At 35.0% G+C, this 19,332-nt stretch overlaps 1 protein-coding gene across 1 annotated transcript in view; it reads right to left on the reverse strand.

Annotated features, from left to right (window-relative positions):
• Nucleotides 1–1,376: 1,376 nt before the first annotated feature.
• The window catches only part of PIP4P2 (phosphatidylinositol-4,5-bisphosphate 4-phosphatase 2), a 57,178-nt gene continuing 39,222 nt past the window's right edge, over nt 1,377–19,332 (reverse strand). Inside the window, exons 5-7 of the mRNA XM_006742782.3 lie at nt 17,922–17,974; nt 4,250–4,340; nt 1,377–3,414 (exon numbers count right to left, since the gene is read on the reverse strand). Coding sequence (XP_006742845.1) covers nt 3,271–3,414; nt 4,250–4,340; nt 17,922–17,974 — 288 coding nt within the window. The 3' untranslated portion in view covers nt 1,377–3,270. The remainder of the gene's footprint in view (nt 3,415–4,249; nt 4,341–17,921; nt 17,975–19,332) is intronic.

Consider the following 19,332-nt stretch of genomic DNA (forward strand, 5'->3'; position numbering starts at 1 on the left):
AATGACACGTACTCTCACAAATGACTTACTCAAGAATAACTGAGCGTGGTTCCATTTTTCTCTCTTTTCTAAGAAGAACTAGACCATTTTTTACTACTTTGTACAGCAGGGACAAAAAAAAAAATCCTTTTCTGATTAGTGACTATGTTGTATTCTTTCAAATAACATTTTCCCAGCATTTTCTGTGTTTCATATCTGTACCAGGCATTGGAAGGAATGCTCTACTTTAAATAAAACTGGGTATAAAGTCTCAAAAATTTGGATTTAATTAATTAAAAATTTATGTTAATTCATATAAGACTAAGCTTAATTATATATTAACTCTAAAACTTAAGGTTTTATGAATCAAATGCATTGGTTTGGATTTAATAAATTTATTTTAAAGCTCTTCAAGGATCTAAATAAAAATGTAACAAATATTGATGTGATCATCACGTAACATTCTTATCTATTCATCAAGAGCAAAACCTAACCCTTCCAACTGTTAATCTAGTACAGAAATTTTTTAAAAAGTTATTATCTTTTATCACCCAGAGATAACCCCTCTTAATATTTTAGTGTTCAATTTTCCCTAGTTTTGTGAACACATACACATAAAATCATTTTCTTCAAAAAGTGGATTACACTGTACATTTTGATTTGTAATATGATTTTGTCACACAATATTTTGTGAACCATTGCCAATTCAATTAGGTGAGAAATTTCATCATCTTGTTAATGACTACCTACTATTTCGTATTATGAGTGTACCATAATTTATTTCACTTATCCCTTCTTGCTTAATTTTTGGACTTCTTAATTTTAATCCCTATTATAAACAAAAATGTGATAAACATCATTGTACAAATATATTTGTTCTTTTATCCAGAACACCTTTAGGATAAATTCCTAGAAACAGAATTACTATGTCAAAGACTGTGTTTTTGTGTGTGCTTTCTCTTATCTTCAGCATTACAGGGATTAATCACTCTTTTTCATTCTTTGTTAATATGCTGGGTAAAAAAATAGTATCTCTGTTTTAACTTATATTCTTTGATTATTAGTAAATTGAAAAGAAGTTCATGTTTTTACTTATTGTATTTCTTCTTTCATGAATTGATTTTTCATGCCTTTAGTTCCTTCCCGTATTAAAAAGATTAATTCTCTCTACTATTTTGGAAATACAGTTTATCTTTTGGCTTTGCTCATGATTTTTTTCACACAGAAGTTTTTTTTTTCTTTTTATCATACAATCTATCAATCCTTTTGTATGATTTCTGCTTTGGGGTTTTACTTAGGAAGTTTTTCCTTAACAAAAGATTATATAAATATTCACCCATACGTTCTGTAACAAAATATAAAGGCCAAATCCAAGGGATGAGAATTCAACATACCAATTCATTCAATCATTTATTCATTCATGCAACAAATATCTATTGAACACAAATGCACTAGGTACTGTTCTAAATGCTGAAGATAAAGCAGTGAGCAAGACCACCAAAGTTCCTGCTATCATGGAATTATAGTCCAAAAGGAAAATGATCATGCAGCATATAATTTAATGTGGGATTTCAAATTAGTGGGAAAAGACTGGATTATTCGATATATAATGCTGTTACAAATAGCTAACCATTAAGAAATAAATTAGATTCTTATTTCATACCTTACATCAAAAGTATTACAAAGAGATTTAAAATCTGTACTTTTAAAATGAAACCATGAAAATACTAGAAAAAACATAAGTGAATATTATATAAAGAAACATTATATATGTTCTTAAACATGAAAACTCCTTTAGAGGAATAACTCAAGGCAATTTTGGAAACACGATCTTATTTTTAAAAAATGGAATATAACAAGGTAGTTTTGAACAATAATCTTTATTAGTGTATTTTCTAAGGTACATATAATCCTGAGCTACTGCATTTAGACATTTATCATTTACTCTTTGAAGTTTACAAGTATTTTGCTCCAAATTCTCTGATGAGTACATTTTTATACTAGTCAGGAACATAAATAATTTAAATTATTACTCTTATCTCTGGAATAGCCAATTAATTTACTCATATTATCTCTTTATCTTAATTCTACTACATTAAAGGCTTTAGAACATTATTTCTCAATTAAGCAATTTCTTTTTCAAAACTGCAAAGACGGGCAGTGCAAGAGCTGATTCCTTAAATCCTAGTGAATTCTTAGAAAACTATGTTGCTTTTTGTCTTTGATCTACTTTCTTGAATAAATTGGGTAACTATCAGACCAGCTATATTTGAGAAGAATGGTAAGAGTAAATACCTCTAATCTCAACATTTTAGCTAGTGTAAAATGTCATAGGCTCTCTTCTCATATAAGTAGTCCATAATTGGCCCAATAAGAAAAATTTACCGTGATCTAATGCAAAGGGGGGCAACCCAGTGTAAATATATCTTTGTTTAAATGGTTAAGTATTATAAAACATGTTATGTGAAATACTTCCTCCAAGATCTATAAAGGAAAACATACAGCTGATTAACATTAAATTTCATAAATCTAGACTAGAACTTTTATAATTAGTAAATAAAAAAGCAGACAAAAATGAAAGACAAAAGTCCTGTGATCTTTGAGAAAAAACACTTATCCAACATTATCTCCAACTGTGGACAAATAAATATTTCATTCTTGTATTTTAAATTACTACCAAAATATTGTATCTTTCTACAAACAACAAAAAACAAGCATACAGTATCTAGAAATGGTTTTTATCTGACAAGAATGTCAAGTCTTTGAAGGTACACTCAATTTTTTTTTCCTGAATAAGGTCACTATGATCTTAGGTTAAAGTTACAGTAAGCAGTTCAAGCAAAATGCATATTGCTTAGATTTTAAAGCAAGCAATTTTGATACCGTTTAATTAAAATGTGAGTACAAATGTGAAGCTATTGTAGAAACATTTATAAACACTCCTTGGGAATACTCACAGATCAGCAAGTAATGGAATAACTGACTTAAAAATAATGGAAGGGTGATGTTATATGTAATGTTTGGTGACAAATCCAAAAATATCTTTAAGAGATGTAAAAGAACATGAAGACACAGTTTTATTATTCGGAGCCTGAAAACCTAGCAGCAAAACAAACTATTTGCATATAATGTAGTGCAATGAGCATTTGTTCATAAAATACTCCCAAAGTCTTGAAACTTAATACAGAAACCAGAATGGAATCCATTAGGATGAATGATTCAAAGATGTCCAGAGTAGCTTATCAAGAACTGCTAGATACTCTCACCAGCAGCACTGAATTATAAGCAAGCTTATGCAAAACTGTGTTCTGGGTAACTCACTCTTATGGCTCCCCAATAACAAGCTCGGATAAGGCAGATCAAACCTAAGAGATAAGCAATTGCCCAAGAAACATAGGTTGCATGAAATCGCCTTGCAAAATCTTGGGTGCCAACCTAAAATAAAAAGCAATATAACAACAAAAGATTAAAAACTTCAAGCAAATATTTGCTTAAAAAGCTTGTGTTGTTTTACGTGTGATTTTTATAAAATATATCCCTGAGGCCACAATATTCCTATGAAATATGAGTTGATGAATTTGTTGACTATCACTAGCAGAGTAAAATTTAGTAGGATAATACCGCTAGTTATATTAACTATAATTTTTATGAAATAAACAAAAAAGCCCATTTGAACATGTTATTTCTATAAGTAATTAAATCTGTAATCTAAACTCCTTAGTGTTGTATGATACAAGATGGGTGTTTCTAATAATATGGGACCAGGTTGGACAAAGGAGAATGGGAAGTCAATGGGAGCAAAATAGATCAGTAACTCCTCCTTCTCCTGGGAGAGAATACTCCCCAGTGCCAACTACTTAGCTTCAGTCTCCTCTAAAAATAAGCCATCCCCATAATGGTGATAAATCTGTGCTTAACTTGCATAAAGAGAACGGTTTTTCAGACCTCCAGAGCTGACTGACTATTGCTTTTGCTTTGGTATGGCACTAAATAAAAACAATGGGCTTTTGTTAAATGGTGGTAAAGCCCCCAATGTCAAGGACCTTTAGAGGAGTCCCAAAACACCATCTCACAGGATGGTCAAGCTCCATTAAAAACAGGTCCGTGGATTGGGCTTCAGATTGCCCACAGTCCTTCAGAAGCTTCTGGGACTGGGATGCCAGGGAGGCAGGCTCTTTGAGGGTCCCTGAAGGTTGTCCCAGGCCTCATCATTTACTACTGATAAAAGTTGAGAAGAAAGAATTCTAACAGTGAGTAGAGTAATACTCACAGTTAATCCAACTCCAATGAAAATACATATCATTCCAATGGTGATATACGCACAGCAGCGTCTTCGTGGAAGTGCACTACCCACTGAGGAACTGCAAAGTCATGAGCAAAAGAGAGCATTATTTACCTGCAGCTTCTCCTTCTCATCTCTGTGAGTACTTCTCTATGGGCTCTAGTGACATGTGCTCCCGTTTATTTCTTTAATTTGAGAGACAAGAACATGCCTAAAAATGCCATTTTTAATGAGTTAATATAATCATAAATGGTAAATTATATTATAGTGGCTTTAACCAAAGTTCAAGTCTTGGTTATTGACAGTATCCACAAAAGAACCACTGTGGTCAATAATGATCTTCCAAGATACAAATACATTTCAAAAAATATATTCTAGTATGGAAAATATGTGCTATCTTATAAATAGCGCTTGATTTTTTGCAGTTATAACAGTTAGTATATGTTTACTGTAGAAAATTTGGAAAATAGAGTAAGGAATAAAAAGGAGAAAGAAAATTACCTATAATCCCACTACCATAAATAGTCGCTTAGTGTTTTGGCATCTCTGCCTTCAGCCGGTTTTTTGTTTTGTTTTGGGGGTTTTTTTTGTAATTCGCCAACATAGTATAAGCATTTTTCTAGGTCATTAAATATTCTCTAATTGGAATTCTGATGGATGAATATAACATAATTTAACCAATTCCCTACTAACTGGATGCTTAGAGTTTTCATTACTACAAATAATGCCAGGTAAACATCATTTAAAAGCATTCTGCTTAGTTTTCTTTGTTTTCTCAAGACAAATTTTTAGAATTAGGATTACATAATTAAAGAGATTTCAAAATCTTTTAATACATATTGCAAGAAGCCTATGTGAAATTCATAAAAGCATATATTGTTACCACCCTTCTCAACTGAAGTTTTAAATCCAATAGTTTTTAGTTATTTACACTTTTAATTTTTGTAATTTTCAAAACAGTATGAGTACAGCAGAGATCACACAGCCAGATTAGCACTTTCTTCTTTTCCTAAGCCTAAATACATAAACACATCATATAGGAGGCACTGTATTAGCGAATGAGATAATGAAGGATCTGATTTGCTTTTGTATGGCCAGTGTCAACATCACGGCTAGCACACAGTAATTGCTCCAGGAATGTATGCTGAATAAGTGGAATATAGAAATGCATTACTTACTAGGCATACTTTAGAAATGTGCTATTCCAAAGAGGTTAATTTTGCATAACAGAAAAATGGTTTCCTTTACACTCCAAATCTTTTTTAAAAAATTGATGAATCATGTTTCAAATACATATCATAAATATTCCTGAATTCTTGAACTGAGACATAAACATCTGGGTAACCTGGGGTCATCATCAATGTAGTGTACAGCTTGCTATCTGGAGTTACCAGGACACATAAGATTCGTTGCCTTTAGAGTTAGTCTTAAACTACTTTTAGTTTTAATTCTTATGCAGGCATTTGGTGGTTTTCCCTGCCTTTATACCTCACAGCTGGCTGTCATTTCTCATTTACCTGTGTATATGCCTCGGCAATCTAATCTGCCATGGATTACAAGCCAACTCAGTTTTTTAGAATTACGTATTAAATAACTCAAAAGGTCCTAAGTGAATATTGGAGCAGCTTTTCTGTGAACCAAAGAATCCACTTTAGTACATTAATTTCAATGCATGAATTCTCCTTAGAAAACCCAGGTTCATTTTTCACCATCCAGCTTACACAATCACTACCTCTGGGAAGTCTTCCCAGAAAAGGAATAACTTACTGTTACTCTACAACTCAACTGCCATATTATCACAGGGATAAAGTAATGAGCAACAAGCACCTACTCCCTAGATTAAGAAATCTCGTAGTATCGGGGCGCCTGGGTGGCTCAGTCGTTAAGCATCTGCCTTCAGCTCAGGTCATGATCCCAGGGTCCTGGGATCGAGCCCCGCATAAAAAAAGAAATCTCATAGTATCTGCATGCAATATGCAGTACTGTTTTGCATGTGCTCAACCTCTTATGTGTATGTGCTAAACTATGCCTCTGTGATTTGCCCTTTTTTGTTTGCTTAATACTCTATATGAGACTCTTCCATACTCCTATGTGGAGATCTAATTCATTCATTTTCACAACTATCTTCTGTTGTATGAAAGTACCAGTTTACTCATTCTCCCTGTTAATGGACAGTCAAGGGTTTTTTTACCTTAATTTTTGGCTATTATAACAAAGTTGCTTTGAACACTCCTTTATGTTTCCTATGTACATATGCAGGAATTTCTCAAATATATTCCTAGGAACAGAATAGCTGGGTTGTACTGTAGACATATCTTCAACTTTAATAAATGCTAAATTTATATCCTCACCATCTTTATATGAGAGCTTCCAATGTTCCACCCACATCAACACTTCAACACTTGGTATTGTTTTCATGCTTGACAATTTCATCCGTGTGAATGGTATTTCACCGTGGTTTTGTTTTTTTTTTTTAAGATTTTATTTATTAATTTGTCCGAGAGAGAGCAGAAGCAGGGGGAGCGGCAGTCAGAGACTTGATCCCAGGACTCTAGGATCATGACCTGAGCCGAAGGCAGACGCTTAACGGACTGAGCCACCCAGGCGTCCCTCCCTGTGGTTTTAACGTGATTTCTAGCAAGATTGAGCATCTTTTCCAATGCTAGTTGACTCCTGGTTTTCTTTTCTCTATTAATTGCTTGTTCATATTATTATTCCTTTGTTTTGGGCTGCCTTTAGCTCACTGACTCACAGATGATATTTACACAATCTGCATACTATTCCAGGAAGCTATCTATTCTGTTTATATCTTCTTTTAGTCTGTGGGTTTGTTTTTTTATCAAGATTAACCTTTACTTAAAAAGCAAACAAAAACCATTACTAAACAAATAGTTTTAAAATATTATGAAAACCCATGAAAAGAAGATTCAACATAGGTTCTAAACCTGATAAAAGCACATTTTAGAAAGATTATTAATGCTAAACTTCTGCCAAACGATGACCTTAAAATGCCAAACACGAAAGAATCTCTTAAGACCATTTTTCGAATAGATAATTTGTGCCTGGCTTGGCCATCCCTTCTTCTCTATACACCAAAAGTCCTGCTGAAAGTATGCAGTTTAGCTGATTTTACAATAGAATGTAACATCGTAAACAGGTTCTTGATACTGACAATGTTACCAAGGGTTTTTTGTTGTTGTTTTTTTTTAATTTTTGAATCTAAGAGTTGGTCACAAAGGTGAAGCATTATCAAGGCTCTTTTGTCAGTTCTCAATCATGTCTGACTCATCCATCCTTCAAGTACATGCAAGGCTCAATAGTTTTCAAGAGGCAGAAGCCTGAGGCGGTTTAAGATATAGGATTGTGAGGTGAACCCATCTGAGTAAGAACTTTATCCAGCCACTGGCTGGGGGCATGCAGGTGGATGTCAGTCCAGCAGAGGGTGCTAGTAACATCGTGATAGAGGTATTCGGCTCCTGACCCTTTACAAAGCTCATGCATATGATACACATTTTAGTGAGTTCATAGATTGTCTCAAAACCATGGTTCACAGAGTGTGCCAATAACTGAGCAAATTCTTGGTTATTAAAAATTTTTAAACCACACCCACTAGGGATCTTGCAAACAGTGGGGTGAAATCGTGATGGTAGTTTCAGCTCTGATTTGGCACAAAGATGCTACTGTTGCTGAGGATTCTAGCCTGTGGTTTTCAAAATTCATTTTAAATAACATCTTCTGATAACGAGTTTTTATTCATGAAATCAATGTAATGTAAGGTAATTCCAATAGGGTAAAAATTATCAATATTTTCCTTTCAGGTTTGTGCTTTCTTCTGCCTTGTGTAGGAAATTCTTTCCTACCTCTCTTAAAAATATTTTTAAAATCTTCTAAAAGTATTAGAATTTACCTTTTCATATTTATGTCTTGATCTACAAGAGCACAGTCCTTATAATTATCAATTTTTATTTTACTTATTTTGAAGTCATATTATGTGGTGCACACAAATCCAGAATTTATGTGGGGTTTTTTGTTTTTTCTTTTAATTAATTAATTAATTTATTTATTTATTTATTTTAAAGTAAGCTCCATGCCCAGTGTAGGCCTTGAACTCATGACCCTGAGGTCACATGCTCTACCACCTGAGCCAGCGAGGCACCCCCAGAATTTGTTTTTGATGAGGTGACCATAATAATAATTCTTTTTACCCTAAAGCATATGAGATACTTAAGGTACCTGCTAAAATGCTATAATAGAGACATCCAGAACACAGTAGCTTAAAAAGTTTATTTCATAGGACGCCTGGGTGGCTCTGTCGATTAAGAGTCTGCCTTCAGCTCAGGTCATGATCCCAGGGTTCTGAGATCGAGCCCCACGTTGGGCTCCTGCTTCGCGGGAAGCCTGCTTCTCCCCCTGCCTGTCTGCTGTTCCCCGTGCTTGTGCTCTCTCTGTCAAATAAATAAATAAAATTTTTTAAAAAGTTCATTTCTCTTGCATATAAGAATTCAAAGGTAAATGTACAGTTTAGGGTTGGTAGACCGCTCTGTTCTGTGATTAACTGCTATTGTCAGACAGCATGGGTGACAAGTCTCCTGTGGCAGATGCCTTTTCCAGCCCAAATGGAAGAGGGGAGAGAGAATTAAGAAAAGTTTTGCCTTAACTTAAACACATGACTACAACCTTCTTCAAGAGAGGCTAGAAAATGTGGTTAGCTGGGTGACCAGTCAGACTCTGAAAGTTCTGGTACAAGGAAGAAGAGAGCAATCTGCTCTTTTAACTAATACTAATATTATTATTTTTATGTTGGTTAGAGTTTGCATGGTATATCTTTCCTTTGGTGAAGGTTTTGTGATTTGATCCTTTTTCCCTTTTTTACTTGCATCCTATGCTCTCGTATTTCATGAGTTTCTTCTTCAAACTGCACAAAGACAGACTTCCGTCTAGTCTGATAATTTCTGGCAAGCCTTGCTGACAGATTCTGTCTAATTACATATATTGTGACAGCTGATATATATATGGATTATTTCTGCTCTCTTATTTTGGCTTTCTGTGGTTTCTGTATTTTCTATGATTCTCCACCCTTTTTTCTAGACTTCTTGTGGATTAACTATGATTCTTTTATTTCATTTTCTACCTACTATTTAGAAAGTTTACAATTTATTTTTACTATTTTAGCAGTCATGTGTAAAATTTAACATACATAACATTTAAAAATTAAAATCATTTAGTAAATCTTCCCTCCTAACAAAAACAGGAATCTTAGAAAGCTTTAACTTCAAATATTCTGCCCCATCTTATATGTTCTTGTTCTCCAATATTTCAATTGTTGTATTTTTATTTCTCCAATTCATTAGCATTAATATTATCATTACTGTTGTTTTTGCTATTTTATACAATGTTCCTGATGACTGTTTACAAGTTACAAGTTTACCTTTTATTCTTGCCTTGTAGAAATTTCTTCTGGGATATTTTTCTATTTTCCCTAAGTTTATCTTTTAGTAGTTTCTTTGGTGAAGGTATCAAGATGGTAAATGTTCTGGATTTGTTGTTGTTTGTGTTCATTGGTCTGCATTTGAAAATACCTTTATTTTGCCTTCATTATTCTACTATGGCTTAGATTGGTCTATAATACCAGTTTGACAGTTAATTTCTCTTAATACTTTTAAGTACTTTTAAAATTTATTTTTTGGGTTCCATTGTTGCTGTTGAGATGTTTGTTGACAGAACTGTTATCCTTTTTTTACAGTAAAAATCTGTCTTGGGGAGCCTGGCTGGCTCAGTAGGTGGAGCATGTGACTCTTGATCTCTGGGTCTTGAATTTGAGCCCCACATTGAGTCTACAAATTACTTAAAAAAAAAATAATCTTTAGAAAAAAATCTGTCTTTTCTCTCTCTGCTTTTAGTATCCTCTCTTTATCTTAAGTTTTCTGCAATTTCACTATAATGCATTTGCTTATTTTGGATGGATTTCACTGTTCTTTTCAAATCTAAGGGTTCGTGTCTTTCATAGATCTGAAAATCTTTAGGGATTAGCTCTTCAAAATGCCCCATCTCATTCTTTGTTTTTGCCTTCTAGATCAGATATATTTCAGATGCCCTCATATATATTTGTCTTAACATTACTCTCACCTGTGTGTCCCTGATGGATTCTGGGTAATTTACTTACCTCTCTCTTCTAATCCACAACTTCAGTTTTCAGCTTCATCTGTTGCTTTACCTGTCCATTGCATTGTAAGTTTTGTAAGTTTTATTGTTTCTTTTAAAATCTACCTGGTTGTTGTTTTTGTTAAGTAAATGTTTTATTCTGAGACAATTGTAGATTCATAAGCAGTTTAAGAAATAATAGAGAGATCTCAAAATTTTTTTATGCAATTTCTCCAATGGTAACAACATCTGGCAAACTACCAGTTATAGTATTATAACCAGGATATTGGCACTGATACAATCCACTGATAGTCAGATTTCCTGCTTTACTTACACTCATTTGTGTATGTGTGTATTTAATTCTACACAATCTTATCATATATGTAGGTTTAAGTATCCATCGCCACAGTCAAGATACAGAACAGTTCCAACACTACAAGGATCCTTTGTAATCACACCTACGTCCCTCCCACCTGCCTACCCTCTGCACCCACCACCTTGTCACTAATCTGTTCTCCATTTCTAAAATTTCACCATTTCAAAATGTTACATAAATGGAATCCTACTGTAGGCAACCTCATGGGACTGTTTTTTTTTTCACTCAGCATACATTCATCCAAACTATTGCAGCTGTCAATATCTCATTCCTTTCATTGCTGAGTATTTCAAGGTATGGAAGTACCATAGTTTGTTTAACCATTCACCCATGGAAGGACATCTGGGTTGTTTCCAGTTTGGGTCTATTAAGAATAAGGTTGCTATGAAAATTTGTGTACAGTTTCTTGTGAGTGCTTGGTCATTTTTTTAAATTTAAATTCAATTAGCCAACATATAGTACATCATTAGTTTCAGATGTAGTGTTCAGTAATTCATCAGTTGCGTATAACACCCAGCGCTCATCACATCACGACCCCTCTTTAATGTCCCTCACCCATTTGCCCCATCCCCCCACTGACCTCCCCTTCCACAACCCTCAGTTTGTTTCCCAGAGTCAAGAATCTCTCAAACTTTTATCTGTTTTCTCATTTCTATTTTTTAAAACATTTTATACATGGCTATAACATATTCTGTATCTAATAATTATATCTGAAGTCCTTGGGAATCTAATTACACTGTTTGTTTCTAGTGCTGATTCTGTTTATTATAGTACCTTGTTTCCTCAAGTGGTTGGTAGTTTTTGTTGAGAATTTATTTTGGCAGTTCTTAATATAAGAAATCCATAAGAATGGTTTAGGGGTGGCTTCATCCACAGAGAATTTTCATTTCCTTTGCCAGGCTCCCTAGAATGATACAAACCCTAAACCACTTTAAATTTATTTCAGAGACTGGCTTTTCCTAGACCATATAAATGAGGTAAAATATAAGGCTCAAACTCACTGTTCTTATAAAATCTCTACTTTATAATATTCCTTTTCTGGTGGATTTTTTTCCCACACACTCTTTTCATGAAGAACAGCCTTAAGGACTTTTTCTGAGGGTAAGGGGATGGTAGTCCTATTCTCCACCTTCTGCAAGGCCAAGGCCTTCCTCTCATTCATCTGAACATTGAAACCCAAGGGCCTGGATCGCCAGTATCAGCAAATACTCTCAGGATATTTGAAATGACAGCAATGATTGTCCTTTCCTCTTCATTTCTGGCCCTTGGGTATCTTAACTTTCATATGAACTGAACTATGCATTTAAAAGGATGTTTGTTATAGTTAACTAGTCTTTCATATTACTGGATGTAAAAGTCAAAAGCCTCTAATATACAAAATATGGACAGTAAATCTCCCAAGAGGAAAAAAGATCCATGCAAGACTTCCCAAACACCTAACTATTCACTCTTCAAATTATTAACTTTTCCCTTTACAGTACTCCCCTATGGACTACAGGCCTTATAAAGGACATCTGAAAAATGAAGATGGTGCCAAGCAATGTTATTTATAACACAACTTTCAGATGAGGTAGCTAGGGAAGGTTTTATTAGATGCAGCTTAAGGGCAGGATAAGATGTGAATAGATGAGAAAGTAAGTAAGTCATCTTAGCAGATGACAGTGACATTGTTCAGGTGTGGAAAATGTAAGAATTTTGTTCAAGAAACAAGCAGCAGAATAACCTTTCTTTCAGAGAAGTTTTCTGTAGGTGAGTAGTAGAGTAATAGAAGCAAGGGCTGTGTGAACTAATTTGGGAAGTTAAGGAGGGGTTTTCCAGGTACACAAGAATGAGAAAGGGACCAGCCAAGTCATCCCAGGCCCAGTAGGATGAGATTTAGGGACAGAAGCAAGAAACTGTATTGTATATTTATGTAAGTAGAATTTGTTGAGAATGGCACATAATGAGTTGTGTGTCAAGGTGGAAGAAAACAATAAAGATATCACTAGAGAGATTAGGCAAATACCTAAGCCTGGAGGGTTGTATAAACCTCGCTAAGAAGTTTGGAGTTTGATTTTGGATTTTAGGCAATGGGCCTGTAATACTCCATATGGCGTATTTATTTCAATAAGTAGAATATGTCCTTCCTCAGGATACTCTACATGCCACCATATATAGACAAACCTAGGATAACAATGAAAATAGCACCTCATTGTGCAAGAGATAAATTAGAAAGCTATTACAGCAGTCCTGGAGAGGGATCTTAAATGTATGAACTAAAGGAGGAATAGTGAGAATAAGAGAACAGAATGGAAATGTCAAGAGACAGAATTGATAGGACTTGTTTCCATTTGGACATGGGGAATAAAAATACATTCAGATTTCTGGCTTGGTCGACTGGGTAGATGGGATAACATTCATTAGTATAATATATTCATCAACACACAAGGAAGCTTAGTTTGCAGAGTGGAAGGAAGTTGAATATCTGGGTTTCAAATGCCTCCAGGTTGAAATAACTGTAGGGAAAATAGTGAATACAGATTGAATATATCTGAAGCTCCAAAGACAGACTTGGGGTGATTTAGTAGCATTTTGGTTGAGATTTAATGGCATGTATGACAGAGGAACCTATGAGAAAACCAAGATCTAGTGTGGTCAAGTTGCAACCCTGGAGAATAGCAATATTTAACTACTTGAAAGAGAAAGGGAAGTCAACAAAGGAAATAGCAAAGGAATGTTCTCAGAGTGGGAAGAAAGCAGGAGAAAGTGGTACCTGGAAACCAAGAAAAGAACAAATTTTAAGGAAAAAAACAGGATGATCAACAGAACCAAATACTTACTACAGAGAAAACAAGCAGGATAAGGACTGATCAGACCTATTAGAATTTGCAATTGGGATATGAATTTTGTTAAAGCAAATTCAATGACCTAGTGGGGATGATGGCTAATTGCATTTCACTCCAGACGGAATCGGTGCCATGATCAAATGAAGGGATAAGCACTGAAAGGGAGAGCCCTGCCTCCCTCTAAGAAGAGAAAATGAAGTACACATAGATACAGGTAGTGTATAGGCAGGCAATTCAAGACGAAGGAGTTCACAGATAGCCTCAATCATATCGGGAGACGGAAGGCAACTTATCTGCTGAGGCTGAGTGAGTAGTGTAGTAGGGGTGGGAGTTTAAGAGGAACGGGGAGATACCATTCCTGGAGATAATTGCTTGGGAAAACGGGAGAGGGAGTTAATCAGGGACACTCCAAATTTAGTATCAAGCAAGGGTTTCACTGAAGTGTAAAGCTATACATTTGTAAAGAGATAACCAATATAGAATTTTTTTTCAGATGTCAGTTATCTTGGTAAAGGAAGGGAGAAGCAGTGGCCATACTGATCCAAGATTGATGGTTTGAAAAGTGGATGGATATGAATTTCAAGGGATGAAGATAGCCAATCTAGCAAACCTGGAGTCTCTTTATATCTAATATGTTCAAATTGAATTTAGCATCTGTCTGCCAGCATAGGTCTTCTAAATGCTATCTTAGTGAATAGTTCTATAGCCTCTCAGATACAAAGTCATCCTCTATCCCCAATCTCTCTCATACCTTCACATTCAATCCTATCTATTCTGTTTCCTTAATACCACATCTACATTTTGACTCCACTGTACCTCTGCACAGGTAGCTCCTCAAAGAACCATCCTGCACTCTTTTTCACGTCATTCCTACCCATCTTTAATAACTTACTTCATACACCACCCTCCAACCGGAAGCCTTCTCTCAAGTTCCCTTCCCCTCCCTGATCTGGGTTAGGGGCTCTTGAAAGCAGAAAATGCAAGGTGTACCTCTTTCAAAGGACTTAAAACTTTATTATAGTTGACTATTCTCTTCCCTATAGCCACAAGAATAAGTTCCCTGAAGGCAAGGTTACATCTTTTATTTCAAGCACCCAGTACCTAGCATAGGACTATTTACTCAATCCATGCATAATTATAAAAGAAAGCACTAAACAGCAAAATAAGAGTCCACTATTGTTTAAAATGTCAGGAGATGAGCCACAAAGGAGTATGTCAGTGATACAATGATAATTATCATGGATTAAACTGCCATCTTTATCAGTCTTAGGTCTATTATAATAATATAGTCCAAGTACCCCTCCGAATGCTAGGACTACCATTCCTGTCCTGCAGTGGCCACAAGCTGCCCAACTAACTGAAAGAACAGCCTCACCTCCAGCTACAATCGCCCCAGGCAGAAAGAGTGGTATGAAAAAATGCTCTTTGGTCTCTGGAGCCACTGGAGGAAGCTTTCCTGCACACGTTTTGTGATGTTTCATAGTAATGACTTAGTAACCCCTGTAACTTAAACATAGTTTTAGGTTATTTTATACTTGTGTTTAAAGAAATAAAATTCCTGGGGTGGCACAGGGTTAAGCATCTGACTCTTGGTTTCAGCTCATGATCTCAGGGTCATGGGATCAAGCTCCACTTCAGGCTCCGTGCACAGTGCAAAGTCTGCTTAGGATTCTCTCTTCCCCTCCCACTGCCCCTCCCCCTGTGCTTGCTCACTCTCACTCTCTCAAATAAATAAATAAATCTATTAAGAAAATTAAAAAAAAAAAAGAAGATTCCTTAGAATCTTATCTCAACAGATGACTCATCATTTTGTTATGAAGAAGAACATTCAAAAGGAAAACAAATGTAGATACAAGCCATGAGTGTTCATGTGATAACAGTATCTTTACTCAAATAAGTAACAGATGCCCTGAGTCCTCCCATGTTTAGCATGTGATTCCAATTCCATAAATGTTCCTTTAAGAATGATTTTAAGCAGACTTATTCCATGTGCCTTTCTATGCAAGTTGTTCCTTAAGTAATTGATATAAATTCTTCTTAACATTAATACACTGTCTTGTGATATTTTAACCAATTATAGACTATCGAGACATTCAACGCTTCTTTATTAGTAGTAAAATATCGCCACTGTTCTAAAACAATGACCCAAGCAAAATCACGTAAGCAAAATCCTTAACCTCTCTAACAGTTCCTCATCTGTGAAATGAGGATCATAATTCCTGCATTCCAGGATTGCTGGAAGGATTATAGCTAATATATCTCTGTATATAAAGTAACCATCACTGTGCTATGAAACAATCTACTAATCACAGGAAGTTTCTGCTTTTTATTTTCCATAGAATTCTTATTTACTTATTTTAATTTTTTTTAAGATTTTATTTTTTCTAGAGAGGGAGAGAACGCACGCATGCTAGGCTAGCATGTGCATGCACACAGAGGATGGGGCAGAGGGAGAGGCAGAGAATCCCAAGCTGACTCATGCTGAGCGCGGAGCCCCACACGGTATTCAATCTCATAACCCATGAGATCATGACCTGAGCTGAAACTAAGGGATGCTTAATGGACTGAGCCACACAGACGCCCCTTCCATAGAATTTTTAATCCAATTTAATGTTCTTAGTGAAGATATTTGCCATTTAATTTTTTTCATTTTTGTGAAAATATAGATAACACACAGAAGTATTTATCATTCACACACATATTCACATACTTGTGTGGGGGAGTGTCTCTCAAGTATATATTTTTCTGTATATTATTTGGGGTTATCCACTTTGCTTCTCCATATAGACTTCTACTGAATTCAACAAAGAAATCAGTTGATTAATTTCACAAATAAATTTTTAAAAAAGGAAATGTCTGTTCCTCTGAAGCCAGAAATATCCTGTGAAGAAGTTATTCTTACAGGGCTAGATTCAGTTGGAATTAGATCTAGCAGAAATAAATGGAGAGATTTTGTTACATATACACTCTATTCAGGTACTTTTCAATTCTTTTCTCCTAGAAATCGTTCTTAGGATTTCCTCAAAATAGATAAGGTGTTTATCGTACTAGGGATCACACCAATTAAACTATGAACTCATATTTTCAGTTTCAAAAGTTGAACTGTCAAAACACTGCAGTTTAATTTCCTTAGCTTAAGTTACAATTCACACATATAAGTGGAGAACAATAATCTCTCAATTAAAATTTTATCAAAATAAATACTGTGCAGGAAGAGTTAATATATAGCAGGCCTGAGATAGCTATACGTAGAAAGGTCTGCTTTCAGGATTGACCCCTGGTTGGCATCTGTGAACCTAAATTTCTAAAATGTTCCCACAATTCCCTACCTGATAAGAGTGGCTCACTGTGCCCAAACTGTTTGTGCAAACAATATGATTTATGCTGAATACCTGCTTTCCTTCTGAGAGTTTAGAAATTCGGTATGTGCTATGCAATAGGTGCCTATGTGACCAGCTCCAATAATAACCTTGGACACAATCTCTAATGAGCTTCTCCAGTAGATAATATTCACCTGGGTTGTAACAATTCCCTGCTGGAGGAATTAAGCCCTTCCTGTGTGACTCTATAGGAGAGGACTCTTGGAAACTTGCACCTGATGTCCTCCAGACTTTGTCCCATGCGCCTTTTTCTTTTGCTGATTTTGCTTTGTATAATAAATCATAGCTATGAGTACAAATATATACTAATTCCTATTAATCCTCTTAGAAAATCACAGAATCCTGGGGTGATCTGGGGAGCTGCCATAAAATATCTTTAACCAAAATATCTTCTATTTTTTTCTCATTTTTATATTGCCTTTTGTTAATTTCCTTAGGTACACTATTTAAGAAAAGAGAAAAGTATATTGAATAGTTAATGTAGGTAAATAATTATATAAACTTTGCTATCAGAGAATAATCTCACTAGACGGGGCATGAAAAAAGCTAACATCTATCTAATTATAAACCTCCAAACGTGGTTTTTCTCCTAGATTACAGCCCATTTTTTAAATATAAATTTTAGATTATTTGCAATAGATTATAGCCTTTTAGGACATTTGTAAATCCTCACCAGGCTACTGGTAATAGTAATTTCTTCTTAGAAATTGATTTCCCTTTGGAGAGTGATAATCAAGCTCAATCATTTTCATTTCAAAATGGAATATAGTAATCAGTTTAAAGATACCTTTTTTTTAAGTTTTAGAAAGCATAAACACATTAAACATGTATTCATCCCACAGTATGTCTTCAAATCAAAATCTCCCAAAGTGAGAATTCTGCTCTCTAAATTGTTCTCAAGCACCTCCAGTAGCATTTCCAATGGTAGAGAAACTTACATTTTTTTGCAGTGTGGGCATTTTGCCAGAGTGTTGAACCTCAGTTCCATCCACTGTAAATAAAAAGAAAAGATTAAAAAGAAAAACAAATGAAAACTATCCAATCTGATAAGATGTTTCTTTTAGTTCAAATGTTACCAGGGATCACAGCAGAAGCAACCCCCTTCTCACGGTTATAGGAGCTTTCCCCCCTCAACACTTCTTCCCCTCCCTTAAAATAAAGTTTGGGATTCTCCTCTGCAGCAGTTCCCATGACTTGTCCAAGGTTCTGACGCAATCTAGGTTGGCTTTATAATGAAATCTGAACGTAATGCTGTAATTAGGGTCATTTCTTTCAGTTTTAGATCTCAGTTCATTCCCAAGGAATAAAAACATATTTCATGGACCTTCAAAGATGTTTTGCCTTTAAATCTTGAGGACTAAGGGTGCCTGGGTAGTTCAGTCAGTTAAGCATCTGCCTTCGGCTCAGGTTATGATCCTAGGGACCTGGGATGGAGCCCTGAGTTGGGCTCCCTGCTCAGCGGTGTGTCTGCTTCTCCCACTTCCTCTGCCCCTATCCTCCACCCCTGCTTATGCTCTCTCGAGCGCTCTCGCTCTCTGTCACAAATAAATAAAATCTTTTTTAAAAAAATCTTGAGGACTAGCCTTTTAAATATACATATATTCAAATTCATTACTAAAATGCAACTATTTATAATCTAATTATGTGGGAAACCCACAAAGTAAATAAACTAAACAAATGAGATATAGAGAGAACTCAAGTCAGGCAGCTCTCTGTCCTGTCCTTGCTTATTCTATGTAACAAAAAGATACTCTTTCTATGGTGCAAATTTTCTTCCCTTGTGAATGTAGGTAATAGAATGAGCTATCTTCCTTGTTATTGAGATACTTGTAATGGTTTACTGGGTTGTAGATTAAAGTCTTTGAGGGAATGTGCAATATAAATTTAAAATAAATCTTAACCACGAAATGTATATTTAAAAGTGCCTTTTTCATCTTCCATTTTGCTTGCTTTTCTATATTCCTTCTTGCAAAGGGTCTGTTTCCTCTATGGTTTTAGGAGAATTCCTTTTAAGTACTTCAGTTTTATCAACAAAACAACTTTTCTTTTATTAAAATTAATTTTTGTTTAGGATTCCAAATCATTCATGTCTCTTTCCATAACTTTCCAATTCTAGGTATAGTAGGGCTTCAATAAATTATACATATCCAAATGTTTTCCACACAATAGAAGATAACTTTCAGAAAGTATTCGATGCATAACAGTTTTTTTCTTTTTTAATTTTTAAAAACTATTAAAAAAAACAAATAAATCTGGGTTTTCCTAGATTTCTCTTTCTTCATTTTTATTTGACACCTCAAAGAAAGTTAGTTAAGCTGGAAATGATCTCTCAGTCACAGTAGGCACAAA

Source organism: Leptonychotes weddellii, chromosome 4, assembly GCF_054177405.1.
Source record: "Leptonychotes weddellii isolate Sample4059 chromosome 4, ASM5417740v2, whole genome shotgun sequence".
Lineage (NCBI taxonomy): Eukaryota > Metazoa > Chordata > Mammalia > Carnivora > Phocidae > Leptonychotes > Leptonychotes weddellii.